Source organism: Schistocerca nitens, chromosome 5, assembly GCF_023898315.1.
Source record: "Schistocerca nitens isolate TAMUIC-IGC-003100 chromosome 5, iqSchNite1.1, whole genome shotgun sequence".
NCBI classification, from domain to species: domain Eukaryota; kingdom Metazoa; phylum Arthropoda; class Insecta; order Orthoptera; family Acrididae; genus Schistocerca; species Schistocerca nitens.
Window position 1 is genome coordinate 883,536,023 of NC_064618.1, and position 21,886 is coordinate 883,557,908.

The following is a 21,886-nucleotide window of genomic DNA, read 5'->3' on the forward strand; positions in this document are numbered from 1 at the left end:
CCTCAAAAATGTGTGTAAATACTGATTTTATGTGTATAATTGTAGGTATATTGTATTGTATATGATTTTGCTAACGAAATCCACACAATGTAAATTGTTACATGAATTAATAAAGAAATCAATTAATTGTTTCAGGTAATTGAACTCAATATATGGCCAATTACAAGAGAAGTTGTAGCATATGCATTCTCAATCATCACACTTTTAGCAATTCTTGCTGATCGTCATGTTTGGTGGTATGAATCATTGTTTATGGTCTGTTTTTATTTTTCATACATGTCAGGTAAGAAGCACATTCATTTTTAAATAATCCTTGTCTTCTTTATTGTTGTTGTGGCAATATAAGTTACAGTTTTGATATTTTCTTCCTAAAATGTGTTTGGCATACAACCGTTGCACAGATTGCATTACCATAAGGAGAAAATAATAACACCAATTGAATGGTACTACATTTTGTAATATATACAATAGCAGCAGCACCTCTTTGTAGAGCCTGATGTACAAAGAATATTTGTCATAACATGATATGTACAAGAAAAAAGGATATGTATTGGGCAGAGCAGACACATTAAAAATAAGGTTGGAAATATATGCTGAGGTGACAAAAGTCATGGGGTGGTGATATGCCCATGTACAAATGGCAGTAGTATAGAATACACAAAGAATAAAAGGGCAGTGCAAAGGCGGAGCTGTATATTTGTACTCAGGTGATCGATGTGAAAAAGTTTCTGACACGATTGTGGCTGCACAATGGGAATTAACAGACTTTGAATGTGAAATGTTAGTTGGAGCCAGATGCACGGGACATTCTATTTTGGAAAGTGTTTGGGTATTCAATATTTCGAGATCCACAGTGTCGAGAGTGTGCTAAGAATGGCAGATTTCAAGCATTACTTCTCACCGTGAACAACACTGTGGCCAACGGCATTTACTTGACGACAGAGAGCAGCGATGTTTGTGTAGATTTGTCAGTGCTAGTAGACAAGCGACACTGCACAAGATAACCACAGAAATCAATGTGGGAAGTACGGTGAACACATTCGTTAGGACAGTGCAGCAAAATGCAGTATTAATGGGCAATGGCAGCAGATGACTGGCACAAGTGGCTTTGCTAACATCAGGACATCATCTGCAGTGCCTTTCTTGGGCTTGTGACCATATAGGTTGGACCCTAGATGGACCTGGTCAGATGAGTCCTGATTTCAGTTGGTAAGATCTGACAGTAGGGTTCAATTGTGGTGCAGACCTCATGGATCGACAAGTCACTATGCAAGCTGGTTGCGGCTCCATAATGTTGGGGGGTGTGTGTTTATGTGGAATGGACTGTGTCCTCTGGTCCAACTAAACTGATCATAGACCGAAAATAGTCCTGTTTGGCTACTTGGAGTCCATTTACAGCCATCCATGGACTTCCATGTTCCCAAGCAAATGTGTAATTCTTACAGATGACAATGCGTCACATCACTGGGCCACAATTCTTCGTGATTGGTTTGAAAAACATTCTGGACAATTTGAGTAAACGATTCAGCCATCCAGACTGCACAGCAATTGTGGACAACTATAGAGGCAGCATGGCTCAATATTGCTGCAGGGGACTTTCAGCAACTTGTTGCATCCATGCCATGTCGAGTTTCTGTACTACGTCAGGCAAAAGGAGGTCCGACACAATATTAGAAGACATTCCGTGACTTTTGCCTCCTCGGTGTATTGCAAAAATGGAGAAGGAAGTGCAGTGGACTTATGTGCTTCTATATAAGTTAATTTAATTACATGTTTGTCTTCACCACAAATATTTTTTTTTATTTTGTGGTGTATTTTGGCCACTAGCCATCTTCAGTTTTCAACCAAGAATCATTTATTTAATACAGCATTTGTCTCTAGGTAGCAATCTACAGGGTCATCTAGTATCCAAATTGTTTTCTTATGGATCACAACTTGCCAAATCCCATGAGTTTTCACTTATGATTTGTACTGACCATTGGTGAAATGCATTGCATCCATCTATTTCATGATATGCTTGAATTGTTTGTCATTTGTATGATTAGTTTTCCTATTACTGTACTCCTGTGTACCACAGTCCTGTGAACGTGGCCAACAGTGACTTCTCCTATAACTTTTAGTTTACATTTATGTTTTATTAGCAACTGTGACAAGATGCATTGTATTGACTTTTGACCATGTTGAAACTAAAGTCTGCCATTTGTTTACATACATAACTGTTTTTCTGATACTTCTTTTCTTTGCACAGTGCTTTTGAAGATGGTCAGTGGCCAAAACACAGGAAATTAGTAAAATATATGTTATCAAGGAAGCATATTGTTAAATTATATAACTAAAAGCAACACAAAATTGTTAAGGCTTTCGTGGCCACTTGTTGACAAACTGCCTATTGGCTTCTGTCTCGGGTTCTTCGGCCGACATTCATCTAATGATTTTTCTGACATTTCACCAGCACGAGTGGCTGGCATTGTCAAAGCTTCACCCTCCATTGCCGGTGGTGAACTGGAGCCGAGCTCGCGGGCGCAGACTATATGTACCTGGCGCGCCAACATCCGACGGCTTCTCTGCGGTCCGCGGAGAAGCCGTCGGACGTTGGCGCGCCAGGTACATATAGTCTGCGCCCGCGAGCTCGGCTCCAGTTCACCACCGACAATGGAGGGTGAAGCTTTGACAATGCCAGCCACTCGTGCTGGCGAAACGTCAGAAAAATAAAAGCAACAGTTCAAAAACTCTTTTTGCTGTGATGTGTAAGGTTTATTTTGTATGAGAAGTATTATTAAGGAGGTTTCTTTCTCAGTCGTAGAAGAAAAATAAAAATGGGGTTGACCTGCACATAGCTTTTTATCATGAGATGCTCTTAGATAACAGGCATAGCATTGTACTGTCTGTTAAAGAAACACATAACTCCAGCACTAATCCAGAAGAGCATGTTTCCCAAGCAGTGGATTTTGCAAAGTGAAATGCTACCAATTACATTTATGATCACAAGATCTGAATCTAACAAGACTGTGGTGTACTGTACCGCATAAGTACCTTGCAGTGACTGCTTCTCCAGTTAATGTATAGTTTCACTCGTTCCACATCCTTGAAACTTCTCCTCCATGAAGGGCTCTACAGCACAAAATGTGTGACTTAATGAATGAAATAATGTATCAGCAGTTCTATGAGGCTCAACTTTGTAGGTGTACGTGGAATGTTATTCAGCAACGTCTTAGTGTTCAGTGTCTACACTTACATCTACATTTATACTCTTCTAGCCACCTTACAGTTTGTAGCAGAGGGTACTTGTATGTTCAAGATCTTTTCATGAGTTGTACATAGGAGGAAGCAAGATATTGGTTGCCTCTTCTAGGGACACATGTTCTCAAACTTTAAGCATATTTCAAATATGTCTGCTTGTGTCTGTATGTGTGGATGGATATGTGTGTGTGTGCGAGTGTATACCTGTCCTTTTTTCCCCCTAAGGTAAGTCTTTCCGCTCCCGGGATTGGAATGACTCCTTACCCTCTCCCTTAAAACCCACATCCTTTCGTCTTTCCCTCTCCTTCCCTCTTTCCTGATGAGGCAACAGTTTGTTGCGAAAGCTTGAATTTTGTGTGTATATTTGTGTTTGTTTGTGTGTCTATCGACCTGCCAGCGCTTTTGTTTGGTAAGTCTCATCATCTTTCTTTTTAGATATATATATAAAAACAAAGATGATGTGACTTACCAAATGAAAGTGCAGAGGCAAAGATGTTGTTGAATGACAGGTGAGGTATGAGTGGCGGCAACTTGAAATTAGCGGAGATTGAGGCCTGGTGGATAACGAGAAGAGAGGATATATTGAAGAGCAAGTTCCCATCTCCGGAGCTCGGATAGGTTGGTGTTAGTGGGAAGTATCCAGATAACCCGGACGGTGTAACAAACCACCTTCCCTACCCTCTGGCTCCTACCCTTGTAACCGCCCCCGGTGTAAAACCTGTCCCATGCACCCTCCCACCACCACCTACTCCAGTCCTGTAACCCGGAAGGTGTACACGATCAAAGGCAGAGCCACGTGTGAAAGCACCCACGTGATCTACCAACTGACCTGCCTACACTGTGATGCATTCTATGTGGGAATGACCAGCAACAAACTGTCCATTCGCATGAATGGACACAGGCAGACAGTGTTTGTTGGTAATGAGGATCACCCTGTGGCTAAACATGCCTTGGTGCACGGCCAGCACATCTTGGCGCAGTGTTACACCGTCCGGGTTATCTGGATACTTCCCACTAACACCAACCTATCCGAGCTCCGGAGATGGGAACTTGCTCTTCAATATATCCTCTCTTCTCGTTATCCACCAGGCCTCAATCTCCGTTAATTTCAAGTTGCCGCCACTCATACCTCACCTGTCATTCAACAACATCTTTGCCTCTGCACTTCTGCCTCGACTGACATCTCTGCCCAAACTCTTTGTCTTTAAATATGTCTGCTTGTGAGATGTCTGCTTGTGTCTGTATATGTGTGGATGGATATGTGTGTGTGTGTGCGAGTGTATACCCGTCCTTTTTTCCCCCTAAGGTAAGTCTTTCCGCTCCCGGGATTGGAATGACTCCTTACCTTCTCCCTTAAAACCCATATCCTTTCGCCTTTCCCTCTCCTTCCCTCTTTCCTGATGAGGCAACAGTTTGTTGCGAAAGCTAGAATTTTGTGTGTATGTTTGTGTTCGTTTGTGTGTCTGTCGACCTGCCAGCACTTTCATTTGGTAAGTCACATCATCTTTGTTTTTAGATATATTTTTCCTACGTGGAATGTTTCCCTCTATTATAACAATATATATATATATATATATAAATATAACAGAGGGAAACATTCCACGTGGAAAAAATATATCTAAAAAGAAAGATGATGAGACTTACCAAACAAAAGCGCTGGCAGGTCGATAGACACACAAACAAACACAAATATACACACAAAATTCAAGCTTTCGCAACAAACTGTTGCCTCATCAGGAAAGAGGGAAGGAGAGGGAAAGACGAAAGGATGTGGGTTTTAAGGGAGAGGGTAAGGAGTCATTCCAATCCCGGGAGCGGAAAGACTTACCTTTGGGGGAAAAAAGGACAGGTATACACTCGCACACACACACATATCCATCCACACATACAGACACAAGCAGACATATTTAAAGACAAAGAGTTTGGGCAGAGATGTCAGTCGAGGTGGAAGAGTAGAGGCAAAGAAGTTGTTGAGAGACAGGTGAGGTATGAGTGGCGGCAACTGGAAATTAGCGGAGATTGAGGCCTGGCGGATAACGAGAAGAGAGGATATACTGAAGGGCAAGTTCCCATCTCCGGAGTTCGGATAGGTTGGTGTTGGTGGGAAGTATCCAGATAACCCGGACGGTGTAACACTGTGCCAAGATGTGCTGGCTGTGCACCAAGGCATGTTTAGCCACAGGGTGATCCTCATTACCAACAAACACTGTCTGCCTGTGTCCATTCATGCGAATGGACAGTTTGTTGCTGGTCATTCCCACATAGAATGCATCACAGTGTAGGCAGGTCAGTTGGTAAATCACGTGGGTGCTTTCACACGTGGCTCTGCCTTTGATCGTGTACACCTTCCGGGTTACAGGACTGGAGTAGGTGGTGGTGGGAGGGTGCATGGGACAGGTTTTGCACCGGGGGCGGTTACAAGGATAGGAGCCAGAGGGTAGGGAAGGTGGTTTGGGGATTTCATAGGGATGAACTAACAGGTTACGAAGGTTAGGTGGACGGCGGAAAGACACTCTTGGCGGAGTGGGGAGGATTTCATGAAGGATGGATCTCATTTCAGGGCAGGATTTGAGGAAATCGTATCCCTGCTGGAGAGCCACATTCAGAGTCTGGTCCAGTCCCGGAAAGTATCCTGTCACAAGTGGGGCACTTTTGTGGTTCTTCTGTGGGGGATTCTGGGTTTGAGGGGATGAGGAAGTGGCTCTGGTTATTTGCTTCTGTACCAGGCCGGGAGGGTAGTTGCGGGATGCGAAAGCTGTTGTCAGGTTGTTGGTGTAATGTTTCAGGGATTCCGGACTGGAGCAGATTCGTTTGCCACGAAGACCTAGGCTGTAGGGAAGGGACCGTTTGATGTGGAATGGGTGGCAGCTGTCATAATGGAGGTACTGTTGCTTGTTGGTGGGTTTGATGTGGACGGACGTGTGAAGTTGGCCATTGGACAGGTGGAGGTCAACGTCAAGGAAAGTGGCATGGGATTTGGAGTAGGACCAGGTGAATCTGATGGAACCAAAGGAGTTGAGGTTGGAGAGGAAATTCTGGAGTTCTTCTTCACTGTGAGTCCAGATCATGAAGATGTCATCAATAAATCTGTACCAAACTTTGGGTTGGCAGACCTGGGTAACCAAGAAGGCTTCCTCTAAGCGACCCATGAATAGGTTGGCGTACGAGGGGGCCATCCTGGTACCCATGGCTGTTCCCTTTAATTGTTGGTATGTCTGGCCTTCAAAAGTGAAGAAGTTGTGGGTCAGGATGAAGCTGGCTAAGGTAATGAGGAAAGAGGTTTTAGGTAGGGTGGCAGGTGATCGGCGTGAAAGGAAATGCTCCATCGCAGCGAGGCCCTGGACGTGCGGAATATTTGTGTATAAGGAAGTGGCATCAATGGTTACAAGGATGGTTTCCGGGGGTAACAGATTGGGTAAGGATTCCAGGCGTTCAAGGAAGTGGTTGGTGTCTTTGATGAAGGATGGGAGACTGCATGTAATGGGTTGAAGGTGTTGATCTACGTAGGCAGAGATACGTTCTGTGGGGGCTTGGTAACCAGCTACAATGGGGCGGCCGGGATGATTGGGTTTGTGGATTTTAGGAAGAAGGTAGAAGGTTGGGGTGCGGGGTGTCGGTGGGGTCAGGAGGTTGATGGAGTCAGGTGAAAGGTTTTGCAGGGGGCCTAAGGTTCTGAGGATTCCTTGAAGCTCCGCCTGGACATCGGGAATGGGGTTACCTTGGCAAACTTTGTATGTGGTGTTGTCTGAAAGCTGACGCAGTCCCTCAGCCACATACTCCCGACGATCAAGTACCACGGTCGTGGAACCCTTGTCCGCCGGAAGAATGACGATGGATCGGTCAGCCTTCAGATCACGGATAGCCTGGGCTTCAGCAGTGGTGATGTTGGGTGTAGGATTAAGGTTTTTTAAGAAGGATTGAGATGCAAGGCTGGAAGTCAGAAATTCCTGGAAGGTTTGGAGAGGGTGATTTTGAGGAAGAGGAGGTGGGTCCCGCTGTGACGGAGGACGGAACTGTTCCAGGCAGGGTTCAATTTGGATGGTGTCTTGGGGAGTTGGATCATTAGGAGTAGGATTAGGATCATTTTTCTTCGTGGCAAAGTGATATTTCCAGCAGAGAGTACGGGTGTAGGACAGTAAATCTTTGACGAGGGCTGTTTGGTTGAATCTGGGAGTGGGGCTGAAGGTGAGGCCTTTGGATAGGACAGAGGTTTCGGATTGGGAGAGAGGTTTGGAGGAAAGGTTAACTACTGAATTAGGGTGTTGTGGTTCCAGATTGTGTTGAAAGGAATTTTGAGGTTTTGGAGGGAGTGGAGCTGGAAGTGGGAGATTGAGTAGATGGGAGAGACTGGGTTTGTGTGCAATGAGAGGTGGTTGAGGTTTGCTGGAAAGGTTGTGAAGGGTGAGTGAGTTGCCTTTCCGGAGGTGGGAAACCAGGAGATTGGATAGTTTTTTGAGGTGGAGGGTGGCATGCTGTTCTAATTTACGGTTGGCCTGTAGGAGGATGCTCTGAACAGCCGGTGTGGATGTGGGAGAGGAAAGATTAAGGACTTTTATTAAGGATAGGAGTTGACGGGTGTGTTCATTGGCTGAGTTGATGTGTAGGTGAAGGATTAGGTGGGTGAGGGCAATGGATTGTTCAGTTTGGAACTGGTATAGGGACTGATGGAAGGAAGGGTTGCAGCCAGAGATGGGAACTTTAAGTGTGAGGCCTTTGGGGGTAATGCCAAATGTCAGACAAGCCTGAGAAAATAGAATATGGGAGCGTAATCTGGCTAGGGCGAAGGCATGTCTGCGGAGGGAATGTAAATAAAACTTAATGGGGTCGTTGTGGGGGTGTTGTGCGGGTGACATGGTACTAGAAGGTCGAAAGTGTAACGTGAGGCTGAAATGAAAATGAATATAAAAATATGTGGGGAGAGATAAAGGTGAAGTAGAAAGCAAATGGAGATCTGGTGTGAAAAGAGGCGAAAAGGGGTTGGTTGGAGCTGGGTTATGTTGATCCTGTGGTGAAATAGTGTAGGTAGAAAACGATGTGCATAAAGGTTAGGTGGTTGTGTTGCCGCCAAAACACGTTAAAGGGTGGAGAAATTCGCGAAAATTTCGAAAAAACTACGTGAGGATGTATTAAAAGTAGTGGTATGGTGGTGGCAGATTATGGAAATGAGGCTAACAATTGTCTGGTGGAGAAATAATAACGTTAAAACCTGTGGGAAGCGGCTAAAAATGATCGGTGATGTGAAAAAACGGAAATCGAAATAAAGCAAAAGTTATTAAAACTAGCCGAAAAGGTTGTTTAATAGCTGAAAGGAACTGTTTGTGAACTAGAAACGGTGGATTTTATAGCAGTAGCGGAAGAAAAAATTTTTTGGTTATGGTTTGGAAGTGGGTTACGTATTATTACGTATTGTTGAGTATATATCGGCGGGATAAAATTGTATAGTGGATTACGGTGAAAAGGAGAAGGTGAATACAAAGGGAAACTACTGGCAAAAACAGGAGGAGGAAATAAGACGACAGAAAAGACTTCGAAATGTAACAGTGACAATAACAAACGTCATTGTTGGGTTCAAATTAATGATATAAATATAACAGAGGGAAACATTCCACCTGTTAGTTCATCCCTATGAAATCCCCAAACCACCTTCCCTACCCTCTGGCTCCTATCCTTGTAACCGCCCCCGGTGCAAAACCTGTCCCATGCACCCTCCCACCACCACCTACTCCAGTCCTGTAACCCGGAAGGTGTACACGATCAAAGGCAGAGCCACGTGTGAAAGCACCCACGTGATTTACCAACTGACCTGCCTACACTGTGATGCATTCTATGTGGGAATGACCAGCAACAAACTGTCCATTCGCATGAATGGACACAGGCAGACAGTGTTTGTTGGTAATGAGGATCACCCTGTGGCTAAACATGCCTTGGTGCACAGCCAGCACATCTTGGCACAGTGTTACACCGTCCGGGTTATCTGGATACTTCCCACCAACACCAACCTATCCGAACTCCGGAGATGGGAACTTGCCCTTCAGTATATCCTCTCTTCTCGTTATCCGCCAGGCCTCAATCTCCGCTAATTTCCAGTTGCCGCCACTCATACCTCACCTGTCTCTCAACAACTTCTTTGCCTCTACTCTTCCACCTCGACTGACATCTCTGCCCAAACTCTTTGTCTTTAAATATGTCTGCTTGTGTCTGTATGTGTGGATGGATATGTGTGTGTGTGCGAGTGTATACCTGTCCTTTTTTCCCCCAAAGGTAAGTCTTTCCGCTCCCGGGATTGGAATGACTCCTTACCCTCTCCCTTAAAACCCACATCCTTTCGTCTTTCCCTCTCCTTCCCTCTTTCCTGATGAGGCAACAGTTTGTTGCGAAAGCTTGAATTTTGTGTGTATATTTGTGTTTGTTTGTGTGTCTATCGACCTGCCAGCGCTTTTGTTTGGTAAGTCTCATCATCTTTCTTTTTAGATATATTTTTTCCACGTGGAATGTTTCCCTCTGTTATATTTATATCATTAATTTGAACCCAACAATGACGTTTGTTATTGTCACTGTTACATTTCGAAGTCTTTTCTGTCGTCTTATTTCCTCCTCCTGTTTTTGCCAGTAGTTTCCCTTTGTATTCACCTTCTCCTTTTCACCGTAATCCACTATACAATTTTATCCCGCCGATATATACTCAACAATACGTAATAATACGTAACCCACTTCCAAACCATAACCAAAAAATTTTTTCTTCCGCTACTGCTATAAAATCCACCGTTTCTAGTTCACAAACAGTTCCTTTCAGCTATTAAACAACCTTTTCGGCTAGTTTTAATAACTTTTGCTTTATTTCGATTTCCGTTTTTTCACATCACCGATCATTTTTAGCCGCTTCCCACAGGTTTTAACGTTATTATTTCTCCACCAGACAATTGTTAGCCTCATTTCCATAATCTGCCACCACCATACCACTACTTTTAATACATCCTCACGTAGTTTTTTCGAAATTTTCGCGAATTTCTCCACCCTTTAACGTGTTTTGGCGGCAACACAACCACCTAACCTTTATGCACATCGTTTTCTACCTACACTATTTCACCACAGGATCAACATAACCCAGCTCCAACCAACCCCTTTTCGCCTCTTTTCACACCAGATCTCCATTTGCTTTCTACTTCACCTTTATCTCTCCCCACATATTTTTATATTCATTTTCATTTCAGCCTCACGTTACACTTTCGACCTTCTAGTACCATGTCACCCGCACAACACCCCCACAACGACCCCATTAAGTTTTATTTACATTCCCTCCGCAGACATGCCTTCGCCCTAGCCAGATTACGCTCCCATATTCTATTTTCTCAGGCTTGTCTGACATTTGGCATTACCCCCAAAGGCCTCACACTTAAAGTTCCCATCTCTGGCTGCAACCCTTCCTTCCATCAGTCCCTATACCAGTTCCAAACTGAACAATCCATTGCCCTCACCCACCTAATCCTTCACCTACACATCAACTCAGCCAATGAACACACCCGTCAACTCCTATCCTTAATAAAAGTCCTTAATCTTTCCTCTCCCACATCCACACCGGCTGTTCAGAGCATCCTCCTACAGGCCAACCGTAAATTAGAACAGCATGCCACCCTCCACCTCAAAAAACTATCCAATCTCCTGGTTTCCCACCTCCGGAAAGGCAACTCACTCACCCTTCACAACCTTTCCAGCAAACCTCAACCACCTCTCATTGCACACAAACCCAGTCTCTCCCATCTACTCAATCTCCCACTTCCAGCTCCACTCCCTCCAAAACCTCAAAATTCCTTTCAACACAATCTGGAACCACAACACCCTAATTCAGTAGTTAACCTTTCCTCCAAACCTCTCTCCCAATCCGAAACCTCTGTCCTATCCAAAGGCCTCACCTTCAGCCCCACTCCCAGATTCAACCAAACAGCCCTCGTCAAAGATTTACTGTCCTACACCCGTACTCTCTGCTGGAAATATCACTTTGCCACGAAGAAAAATGATCCTAATCCTACTCCTAATGATCCAACTCCCCAAGACACCATCCAAATTGAACCCTGCCTGGAACAGTTCCGTCCTCCGTCACAGCGGGACCCACCTCCTCTTCCTCAAAATCACCCTCTCCAAACCTTCCAGGAATTTCTGACTTCCAGCCTTGCATCTCAATCCTTCTTAAAAAACCTTAATCCTACACCCAACATCACCACTGCTGAAGCCCAGGCTATCCGTGATCTGAAGGCTGACCGATCCATCGTCATTCTTCCGGCGGACAAGGGTTCCACGACCGTGGTACTTGATCGTCGGGAGTATGTGGCTGAGGGACTGCGTCAGCTTTCAGACAACACCACATACAAAGTTTGCCAAGGTAACCCCATTCCCGATGTCCAGGCGGAGCTTCAAGGAATCCTCAGAACCTTAGGCCCCCTGCAAAACCTTTCACCTGACTCCATCAACCTCCTGACCCCACCGACACCCCGCACCCCAACCTTCTACCTTCTTCCTAAAATCCACAAACCCAATCATCCCGGCCGCCCCATTGTAGCTGGTTACCAAGCCCCCACAGAACGTATCTCTGCCTACGTAGATCAACACCTTCAACCCATTACATGCAGTCTCCCATCCTTCATCAAAGACACCAACCACTTCCTTGAACGCCTGGAATCCTTACCCAATCTGTTACCCCCGGAAACCATCCTTGTAACCATTGATGCCACTTCCTTATACACAAATATTCCGCACGTCCAGGGCCTCGCTGCGATGGAGCATTTCCTTTCACGCCGATCACCTGCCACCCTACCTAAAACCTCTTTCCTCATTACCTTAGCCAGCTTCATCCTGACCCACAACTTCTTCACTTTTGAAGGCCAGACATACCAACAATTAAAGGGAACAGCCATGGGTACCAGGATGGCCCCCTCGTACGCCAACCTATTCATGGGTCGCTTAGAGGAAGCCTTCTTGGTTACCCAGGTCTGCCAACCCAAAGTTTGGTACAGATTTATTGATGACATCTTCATGATCTGGACTCACAGTGAAGAAGAACTCCAGAATTTCCTCTCCAACCTCAACTCCTTTGGTTCCATCAGATTCACCTGGTCCTACTCCAAATCCCATGCCACTTTCCTTGACGTTGACCTCCACCTGTCCAATGGCCAACTTCACACGTCCGTCCACATCAAACCCACCAACAAGCAACAGTACCTCCATTATGACAGCTGCCACCCATTCCACATCAAACGGTCCCTTCCCTACAGCCTAGGTCTTCGTGGCAAACGAATCTGCTCCAGTCCGGAATCCCTGAAACATTACACCAACAACCTGACAACAGCTTTCGCATCCCGCAACTACCCTCCCGGCCTGGTACAGAAGCAAATAACCAGAGCCACTTCCTCATCCCCTCAAACCCAGAATCCCCCACAGAAGAACCACAAAAGTGCCCCACTTGTGACAGGATACTTTCCGGGACTGGACCAGACTCTGAATGTGGCTCTCCAGCAGGGATACGACTTCCTCAAATCCTGCCCTGAAATGAGATCCATCCTTCATGAAATCCTCCCCACTCCGCCAAGAGTGTCTTTCCGCCGTCCACCTAACCTTCGTAACCTGTTAGTTCATCCCTATGAAATCCCCAAACCACCTTCCCTACCCTCTGGCTCCTATCCTTGTAACCGCCCCCGGTGCAAAACCTGTCCCATGCACCCTCCCACCACCACCTACTCCAGTCCTGTAACCCGGAAGGTGTACACGATCAAAGGCAGAGCCACGTGTGAAAGCACCCACGTGATTTACCAACTGACCTGCCTACACTGTGATGCATTCTATGTGGGAATGACCAGCAACAAACTGTCCATTCGCATGAATGGACACAGGCAGACAGTGTTTGTTGGTAATGAGGATCACCCTGTGGCTAAACATGCCTTGGTGCACAGCCAGCACATCTTGGCACAGTGTTACACCGTCCGGGTTATCTGGATACTTCCCACCAACACCAACCTATCCGAACTCCGGAGATGGGAACTTGCCCTTCAGTATATCCTCTCTTCTCGTTATCCGCCAGGCCTCAATCTCCGCTAATTTCCAGTTGCCGCCACTCATACCTCACCTGTCTCTCAACAACTTCTTTGCCTCTACTCTTCCACCTCGACTGACATCTCTGCCCAAACTCTTTGTCTTTAAATATGTCTGCTTGTGTCTGTATGTGTGGATGGATATGTGTGTGTGTGCGAGTGTATACCTGTCCTTTTTTCCCCCAAAGGTAAGTCTTTCCGCTCCCGGGATTGGAATGACTCCTTACCCTCTCCCTTAAAACCCACATCCTTTCGTCTTTCCCTCTCCTTCCCTCTTTCCTGATGAGGCAACAGTTTGTTGCGAAAGCTTGAATTTTGTGTGTATATTTGTGTTTGTTTGTGTGTCTATCGACCTGCCAGCGCTTTTGTTTGGTAAGTCTCATCATCTTTCTTTTAGATATATTTTTTCCACGTGGAATGTTTCCCTCTGTTATATTTATATCATTAATTTGAACCCAACAATGACGTTTGTTATTGTCACTGTTACATTTCGAAGTCTTTTCTGTCGTCTTATTTCCTCCTCCTGTTTTTGCCAGTAGTTTCCCCTTGTATTCACCTTCTCCTTTTCACCGTAATCCACTATACAATTTTATCCCGCCGATATATACTCAACAATACGTAATAATACGTAACCCACTTCCAAACCATAACCAAAAAATTTTTTCTTCCGCTACTGCTATAAAATCCACCGTTTCTAGTTCACAAACAGTTCCTTTCAGCTATTAAACAACCTTTTCGGCTAGTTTTAATAACTTTTGCTTTATTTCGATTTCCGTTTTTTCACATCACCGATCATTTTTAGCCGCTTCCCACAGGTTTTAACGTTATTATTTCTCCACCAGACAATTGTTAGCCTCATTTCCATAATCTGCCACCACCATACCACTACTTTTAATACATCCTCACGTAGTTTTTTCGAAATTTTCGCGAATTTCTCCACCCTTTAACGTGTTTTGGCGGCAACACAACCACCTAACCTTTATGCACATCGTTTTCTACCTACACTATTTCACCACAGGATCAACATAACCCAGCTCCAACCAACCCCTTTTCGCCTCTTTTCACACCAGATCTCCATTTGCTTTCTACTTCACCTTTATCTCTCCCCACATATTTTTATATTCATTTTCATTTCAGCCTCACGTTACACTTTCGACCTTCTAGTACCATGTCACCCGCACAACACCCCCACAACGACCCCATTAAGTTTTATTTACATTCCCTCCGCAGACATGCCTTCGCCCTAGCCAGATTACGCTCCCATATTCTATTTTCTCAGGCTTGTCTGACATTTGGCATTACCCCCAAAGGCCTCACACTTAAAGTTCCCATCTCTGGCTGCAACCCTTCCTTCCATCAGTCCCTATACCAGTTCCAAACTGAACAATCCATTGCCCTCACCCACCTAATCCTTCACCTACACATCAACTCAGCCAATGAACACACCCGTCAACTCCTATCCTTAATAAAAGTCCTTAATCTTTCCTCTCCCACATCCACACCGGCTGTTCAGAGCATCCTCCTACAGGCCAACCGTAAATTAGAACAGCATGCCACCCTCCACCTCAAAAAACTATCCAATCTCCTGGTTTCCCACCTCCGGAAAGGCAACTCACTCACCCTTCACAACCTTTCCAGCAAACCTCAACCACCTCTCATTGCACACAAACCCAGTCTCTCCCATCTACTCAATCTCCCACTTCCAGCTCCACTCCCTCCAAAACCTCAAAATTCCTTTCAACACAATCTGGAACCACAACACCCTAATTCAGTAGTTAACCTTTCCTCCAAACCTCTCTCCCAATCCGAAACCTCTGTCCTATCCAAAGGCCTCACCTTCAGCCCCACTCCCAGATTCAACCAAACAGCCCTCGTCAAAGATTTACTGTCCTACACCCGTACTCTCTGCTGGAAATATCACTTTGCCACGAAGAAAAATGATCCTAATCCTACTCCTAATGATCCAACTCCCCAAGACACCATCCAAATTGAACCCTGCCTGGAACAGTTCCGTCCTCCGTCACAGCGGGACCCACCTCCTCTTCCTCAAAATCACCCTCTCCAAACCTTCCAGGAATTTCTGACTTCCAGCCTTGCATCTCAATCCTTCTTAAAAAACCTTAATCCTACACCCAACATCACCACTGCTGAAGCCCAGGCTATCCGTGATCTGAAGGCTGACCGATCCATCGTCATTCTTCCGGCGGACAAGGGTTCCACGACCGTGGTACTTGATCGTCGGGAGTATGTGGCTGAGGGACTGCGTCAGCTTTCAGACAACACCACATACAAAGTTTGCCAAGGTAACCCCATTCCCGATGTCCAGGCGGAGCTTCAAGGAATCCTCAGAACCTTAGGCCCCCTGCAAAACCTTTCACCTGACTCCATCAACCTCCTGACCCCACCGACACCCCGCACCCCAACCTTCTACCTTCTTCCTAAAATCCACAAACCCAATCATCCCGGCCGCCCCATTGTAGCTGGTTACCAAGCCCCCACAGAACGTATCTCTGCCTACGTAGATCAACACCTTCAACCCATTACATGCAGTCTCCCATCCTTCATCAAAGACACCAACCACTTCCTTGAACGCCTGGAATCCTTACCCAATCTGTTACCCCCGGAAACCATCCTTGTAACCATTGATGCCACTTCCTTATACACAAATATTCCGCACGTCCAGGGCCTCGCTGCGATGGAGCATTTCCTTTCACGCCGATCACCTGCCACCCTACCTAAAACCTCTTTCCTCATTACCTTAGCCAGCTTCATCCTGACCCACAACTTCTTCACTTTTGAAGGCCAGACATACCAACAATTAAAGGGAACAGCCATGGGTACCAGGATGGCCCCCTCGTACGCCAACCTATTCATGGGTCGCTTAGAGGAAGCCTTCTTGGTTACCCAGGTCTGCCAACCCAAAGTTTGGTACAGATTTATTGATGACATCTTCATGATCTGGACTCACAGTGAAGAAGAACTCCAGAATTTCCTCTCCAACCTCAACTCCTTTGGTTCCATCAGATTCACCTGGTCCTACTCCAAATCCCATGCCACTTTCCTTGACGTTGACCTCCACCTGTCCAATGGCCAACTTCACACGTCCGTCCACATCAAACCCACCAACAAGCAACAGTACCTCCATTATGACAGCTGCCACCCATTCCACATCAAACGGTCCCTTCCCTACAGCCTAGGTCTTCGTGGCAAACGAATCTGCTCCAGTCCGGAATCCCTGAAACATTACACCAACAACCTGACAACAGCTTTCGCATCCCGCAACTACCCTCCCGGCCTGGTACAGAAGCAAATAACCAGAGCCACTTCCTCATCCCCTCAAACCCAGAATCCCCCACAGAAGAACCACAAAAGTGCCCCACTTGTGACAGGATACTTTCCGGGACTGGACCAGACTCTGAATGTGGCTCTCCAGCAGGGATACGACTTCCTCAAATCCTGCCCTGAAATGAGATCCATCCTTCATGAAATCCTCCCCACTCCGCCAAGAGTGTCTTTCCGCCGTCCACCTAACCTTCGTAACCTGTTAGTTCATCCCTATGAAATCCCCAAACCACCTTCCCTACCCTCTGGCTCCTATCCTTGTAACCGCCCCCGGTGCAAAACCTGTCCCATGCACCCTCCCACCACCACCTACTCCAGTCCTGTAACCCGGAAGGTGTACACGATCAAAGGCAGAGCCACGTGTGAAAGCACCCACGTGATTTACCAACTGACCTGCCTACACTGTGATGCATTCTATGTGGGAATGACCAGCAACAAACTGTCCATTCGCATGAATGGACACAGGCAGACAGTGTTTGTTGGTAATGAGGATCACCCTGTGGCTAAACATGCCTTGGTGCACAGCCAGCACATCTTGGCACAGTGTTACACCGTCCGGGTTATCTGGATACTTCCCACCAACACCAACCTATCCGAACTCCGGAGATGGGAACTTGCCCTTCAGTATATCCTCTCTTCTCGTTATCCGCCAGGCCTCAATCTCCGCTAATTTCCAGTTGCCGCCACTCATACCTCACCTGTCTCTCAACAACTTCTTTGCCTCTACTCTTCCACCTCGACTGACATCTCTGCCCAAACTCTTTGTCTTTAAATATGTCTGCTTGTGTCTGTATGTGTGGATGGATATGTGTGTGTGTGCGAGTGTATACCTGTCCTTTTTTCCCCCAAAGGTAAGTCTTTCCGCTCCCGGGATTGGAATGACTCCTTACCCTCTCCCTTAAAACCCACATCCTTTCGTCTTTCCCTCTCCTTCCCTCTTTCCTGATGAGGCAACAGTTTGTTGCGAAAGCTTGAATTTTGTGTGTATATTTGTGTTTGTTTGTGTGTCTATCGACCTGCCAGCGCTTTTGTTTGGTAAGTCTCATCATCTTTCTTTTTTTATATATATATATATATATATATATATATATATATATATATATACAAAGATGATGTGACTTACCAAATGAAAGTGCTGGCAGGTCGACAGACACACAAACGAACACAAACATACACACAAAATTCTAGCTTTCGCAACAAACTGTTGCCTCATCAGGAAAGAGGGAGGGAGAGGGAAAGGCGAAAGGATATGGGTTTTAAGGGAGAAGGTAAGGAGTCATTCCAATCCCAGGAGCGGAAAGACTTACCTTAGGGGGAAAAAAGGATGGGTATACACTCGCACACACACACACATATCCATCCACACATATACAGACACAAGCAGACATCTCACAAGCAGACATATTTAAAGACAAAGAGTTTGGGCAGAGATGTCAGTCGAGGCAGAAGTGCAGAGGCCAATGTCAAAATATCCAGAGCCATGAACAGGGGTCAACAAGAGGTTCGTGAACTTACACCATTTATTGCCCAAACCGCCCATTTCTGAGCGAAAAATATCCTTTTATAATGGGAAGAGTTACCCCAAAATATAATACCATATGACATAACTAAATGGAAATAAGCAAAGTAGACTAATTTTCGTGTCGAACGATCACTCACTTTAGATAACATTTGAATAGTAAAAATGGCAGCATTAAGCCTTTGAACAAGATCCTGGATGTGGGCTTTCCACTATAGTTTAATACCTATCTGAACACCTAGAAATTGGAACTGTTCATTTTCACTAATCATATGCCCATTCTGTGAAATTAAAACGTCAGGTTTTGTTGAATTGTGTGTTAGAAACTGTAAGAACTGAGTCTTACTGTGATTTAGTGTTAGTTTAATTTCTACAAGTCATGAACTTAAGTCATGAGCTGCACTATTCGAAACCAAGCCAATTTTGCATACGACATCCTTTACTACCAAGCTACTGTCATCAGCAAACAGAAGTATTTTAGAGTTATCTGTAATACCAGAGGGTGTATCATTTATATAGATAAGGAACAGGAGTGGCCCCAACACTGATCCCTGGGGCACCCCCACTTGACTGTGCCTCACTCATACCCCACATCACAGCCATTCTTAACATTGTGACTAATGACCTTTTGCTGTCTGCTGCTAAAGTAAGAGGTGAATCAATTGTGAGCTACCCTCCGTATTCCATAATGGTCCAACTTCTGGAGCACTTGAATGCCTTAGTTATATCAAAAAAATATGCCCAACATTCTAAAGCTTTTGTTTAACCCATCCAGTACCTCACAGAGAAAAGAGAATATAGCATTTTCAGTTGTTAAATGACTTCTAAAGCTGAACTGTACATTTAATAGCAAATCGTATGTTATAAAATTATAAATTATCCTAACATACACAGCCATTTCAATAACTTTAGCAATCATTGATGGCATAGAAATAGGTCTAAAATTGTCTGCATTATCCCTTTCTCGCTTTTTATGAAGCGGCTTTACTGCTGAGTACTTTAATTGTTCAGGAAACTGACAATTCCTAAAGGAAAAACTACAAATACGGCTAAATACAGGGCTAACATGTGCAGCACAGTACTTTAATGATCTGCTAGACACTCCATCTTATCCATGAGAGTCCTTAGTCTTCAGTGATTTTAATTATTGACTCAATCTCCCCCTTGTCTGTATCACAGAGGAGTATTTCAGATGTCAATCTCAGAAAGGCATTTGCCAAGAAAATTATATGATTCATTGTAGAAACTAAATTTTCATTTAATTCACCAGCAATGCTCAGAAAATGATTGTTAAATACTATATATATATATATATATATATATATATATATATATATATATATATATATATATATATATCTGATTTATCAGGAACAGAAATATTTTTCTACGAACTGACTTTATATCGTCGACCTTGTGTTGCTGACCAGACACTTCCCCTATTTCCACTATCAGATATCTGGTATGGAAACCAAGCTGATGAGCAATAGTCAGGTATTTGTTGACTGAGAGTTTTGAAACTTACTTCCTTTGTGGTTGACCAAAGTTTTCTGAAGGTTCTTCCAATGAATCTCAGCTTGCCATCTGCCTTACCTGTGATGAGTTTTGTGTGGTTGTTCCACTTTAAATCACTCAATACGCATACGCCTAGATATTTTGTAGGTGTGATTGCTACCAGTGATCGTTGTGCAGTCATGTAATTGTTCAGTAATGGGTGTATTTACATATATTGTTACATGAAACTTACATTTTTCAAGAGTTTATTTTATGTTGAAGCAATTGCATTTCATTCAAGCATACAATGTTTATCTGTTGTAGAATTTATAGGATGAAGATGACAGGCTGTCAAATAACAATGTTCATTTTAAGCAGGCACCTATTTTCACAGCATGTAGCCTGTCAAGATAATTCAGAAAATTCTTTGGACTGTCTTTTATTCGTATTTTAGAAGCGTACACAAAAACCACAGGACTAAAAAGGAACAAGAGTCTTCATCCATTATTATAAACAGCAACCAGTATCAACATAGACAACTTATCTCTCAGGAAATAACAACTCAGTAGAACACCTGGAGGCACAATATTAATTTAGACAACTGTTTTTCTTTGATGACTAAGAGAACACTCATACAAATACCAACTCTGTATTCTGGCTTTGAGGACCACATGACACTAACTATCTTCCTCCCAGACCATAGAGCTACAAATGTCCTTCGGGTAGCTGTTCAGATGGCTCCATGAATCTGAGTAAACCCTGTTCCCATCCTCCCACTACCTAAAATTTCTGGTAGTACCTGAATTGAACGTGGGTACTCTGCTTAGCACACATAAACTATGACCTCTCAGCTATGTGGGTGGATGCTGGCAGAGAAATATTAGGCAGTATGCTATGTAAACAGCATATGCTGTTACAGTTTCTGTGTTATGCTCTGTTATGGTCGTTCCCTGTAGAAATATAATACATGGCTAAATGCTGTTCATCAAACTGGCATTCATCTGGCCGCTCACTACTTTTTCAGAGCTGCTTCAATTTCTTAATATACATTGTGGTTCTGATCTTCAGTCTGAAGACTAGTTTTATGTAGCTCACTATTCTAATCCATCCTGTGCAAGTCTCTTCATATGTTCATAATTGTTGCAGCTTGCACCCACTTGAACCTGTTTACGTTTTGATTCATTCCACAATTCTGATCACTCTTTTTCAGGATAGGATCTGCAGAAAGCAATGAACCAATGAATATATTTCAAACATGATAACATGATGTTAATCCTGAAAGTAGCACATGAACAATATTAGCAAACTGGTGTACTATGCGTCTTCATGTTCTGAGCCTTTATCTATAATTTCCTTGCTATCATAAGGAGAATTTTCTTAGTCTGTTGATGTTCATTTTATAATTTTTGTTCAACCTGACCAATGTATATCTCTCTTACGTTCACCTGAGGCTATCAGTTTCACCTTTCAAATGTGTATGATGTCCCTACATAGATAATAGGGAATGTCCCATATAGCAAAATATACTTCATCGAATCACAAAATACAGAAACATGTCTTACACTAAACATGACTCAAACACACTACAGTCTTTGCTCAAGGCACAGATATTATACTTATACTCTGTGAGTGACATGTATCACAATGGATGTCACATGCCTGCCCCCCCCCCCTCTCTCCTCCTTAAGGTGGAGCACTGAAGGGAAGACAAGAGTGAGGTTAGTGACTCGTGAAGCAATGAGTACAGGTGTGTATGACCAGTCGTGCTGTGGCTGTCGCTTTCAAGAGACAAGACTGGGCCATTTCTCAAGGTGATGCTTCACAGTTGTATCTAACCAGTCATACTGTGGCTGGCAGTTTAGCAAGACGTGACTGGGCCACTACTCAGTTGTGGTGCATGTGGTATGAGTGCTAAACAGGTGGTATAGCTATAGCTGATATGTGAAGCATCTGGTGTGCCTACAGGAGTTGCCAGTGTTATGACTAAAGACATTTTGGGGATGAGTGGGGGCAAGGTGTTGGTGATGAGGATGTCGGCATGTGGAGGCCACATGTGCCAGAGAGACTTTGATCTGATCAAAGGGATGGCATATGTTGAGGGGGTAATGTGGTTGATGTAAGCTACTAATTTATTTGCTGGCACAAGCTACAATGGGCACAGCCTGTGCTGCGGGTGTTCGTGGCAGATTAAGGTCCACGAGGAGGCAGGAAT

The 21,886-nt window shown here is 44.5% G+C and overlaps 1 protein-coding gene across 2 annotated transcripts in view; it reads left to right on the forward strand.

Moving 5' to 3' along the window:
- LOC126259188 (sodium/potassium/calcium exchanger 3-like) overlaps window positions 1-21,886 on the forward strand; it is a 273,706-nt gene that overhangs the window by 164,104 nt on the left and 87,716 nt on the right. For both annotated transcript variants that reach the window (XM_049955771.1, XM_049955772.1), the window contains one exon: window positions 136-283. In XM_049955771.1, coding sequence (XP_049811728.1) covers window positions 136-283 — 148 coding nt within the window. The remainder of the gene's footprint in view (window positions 1-135; window positions 284-21,886) is intronic.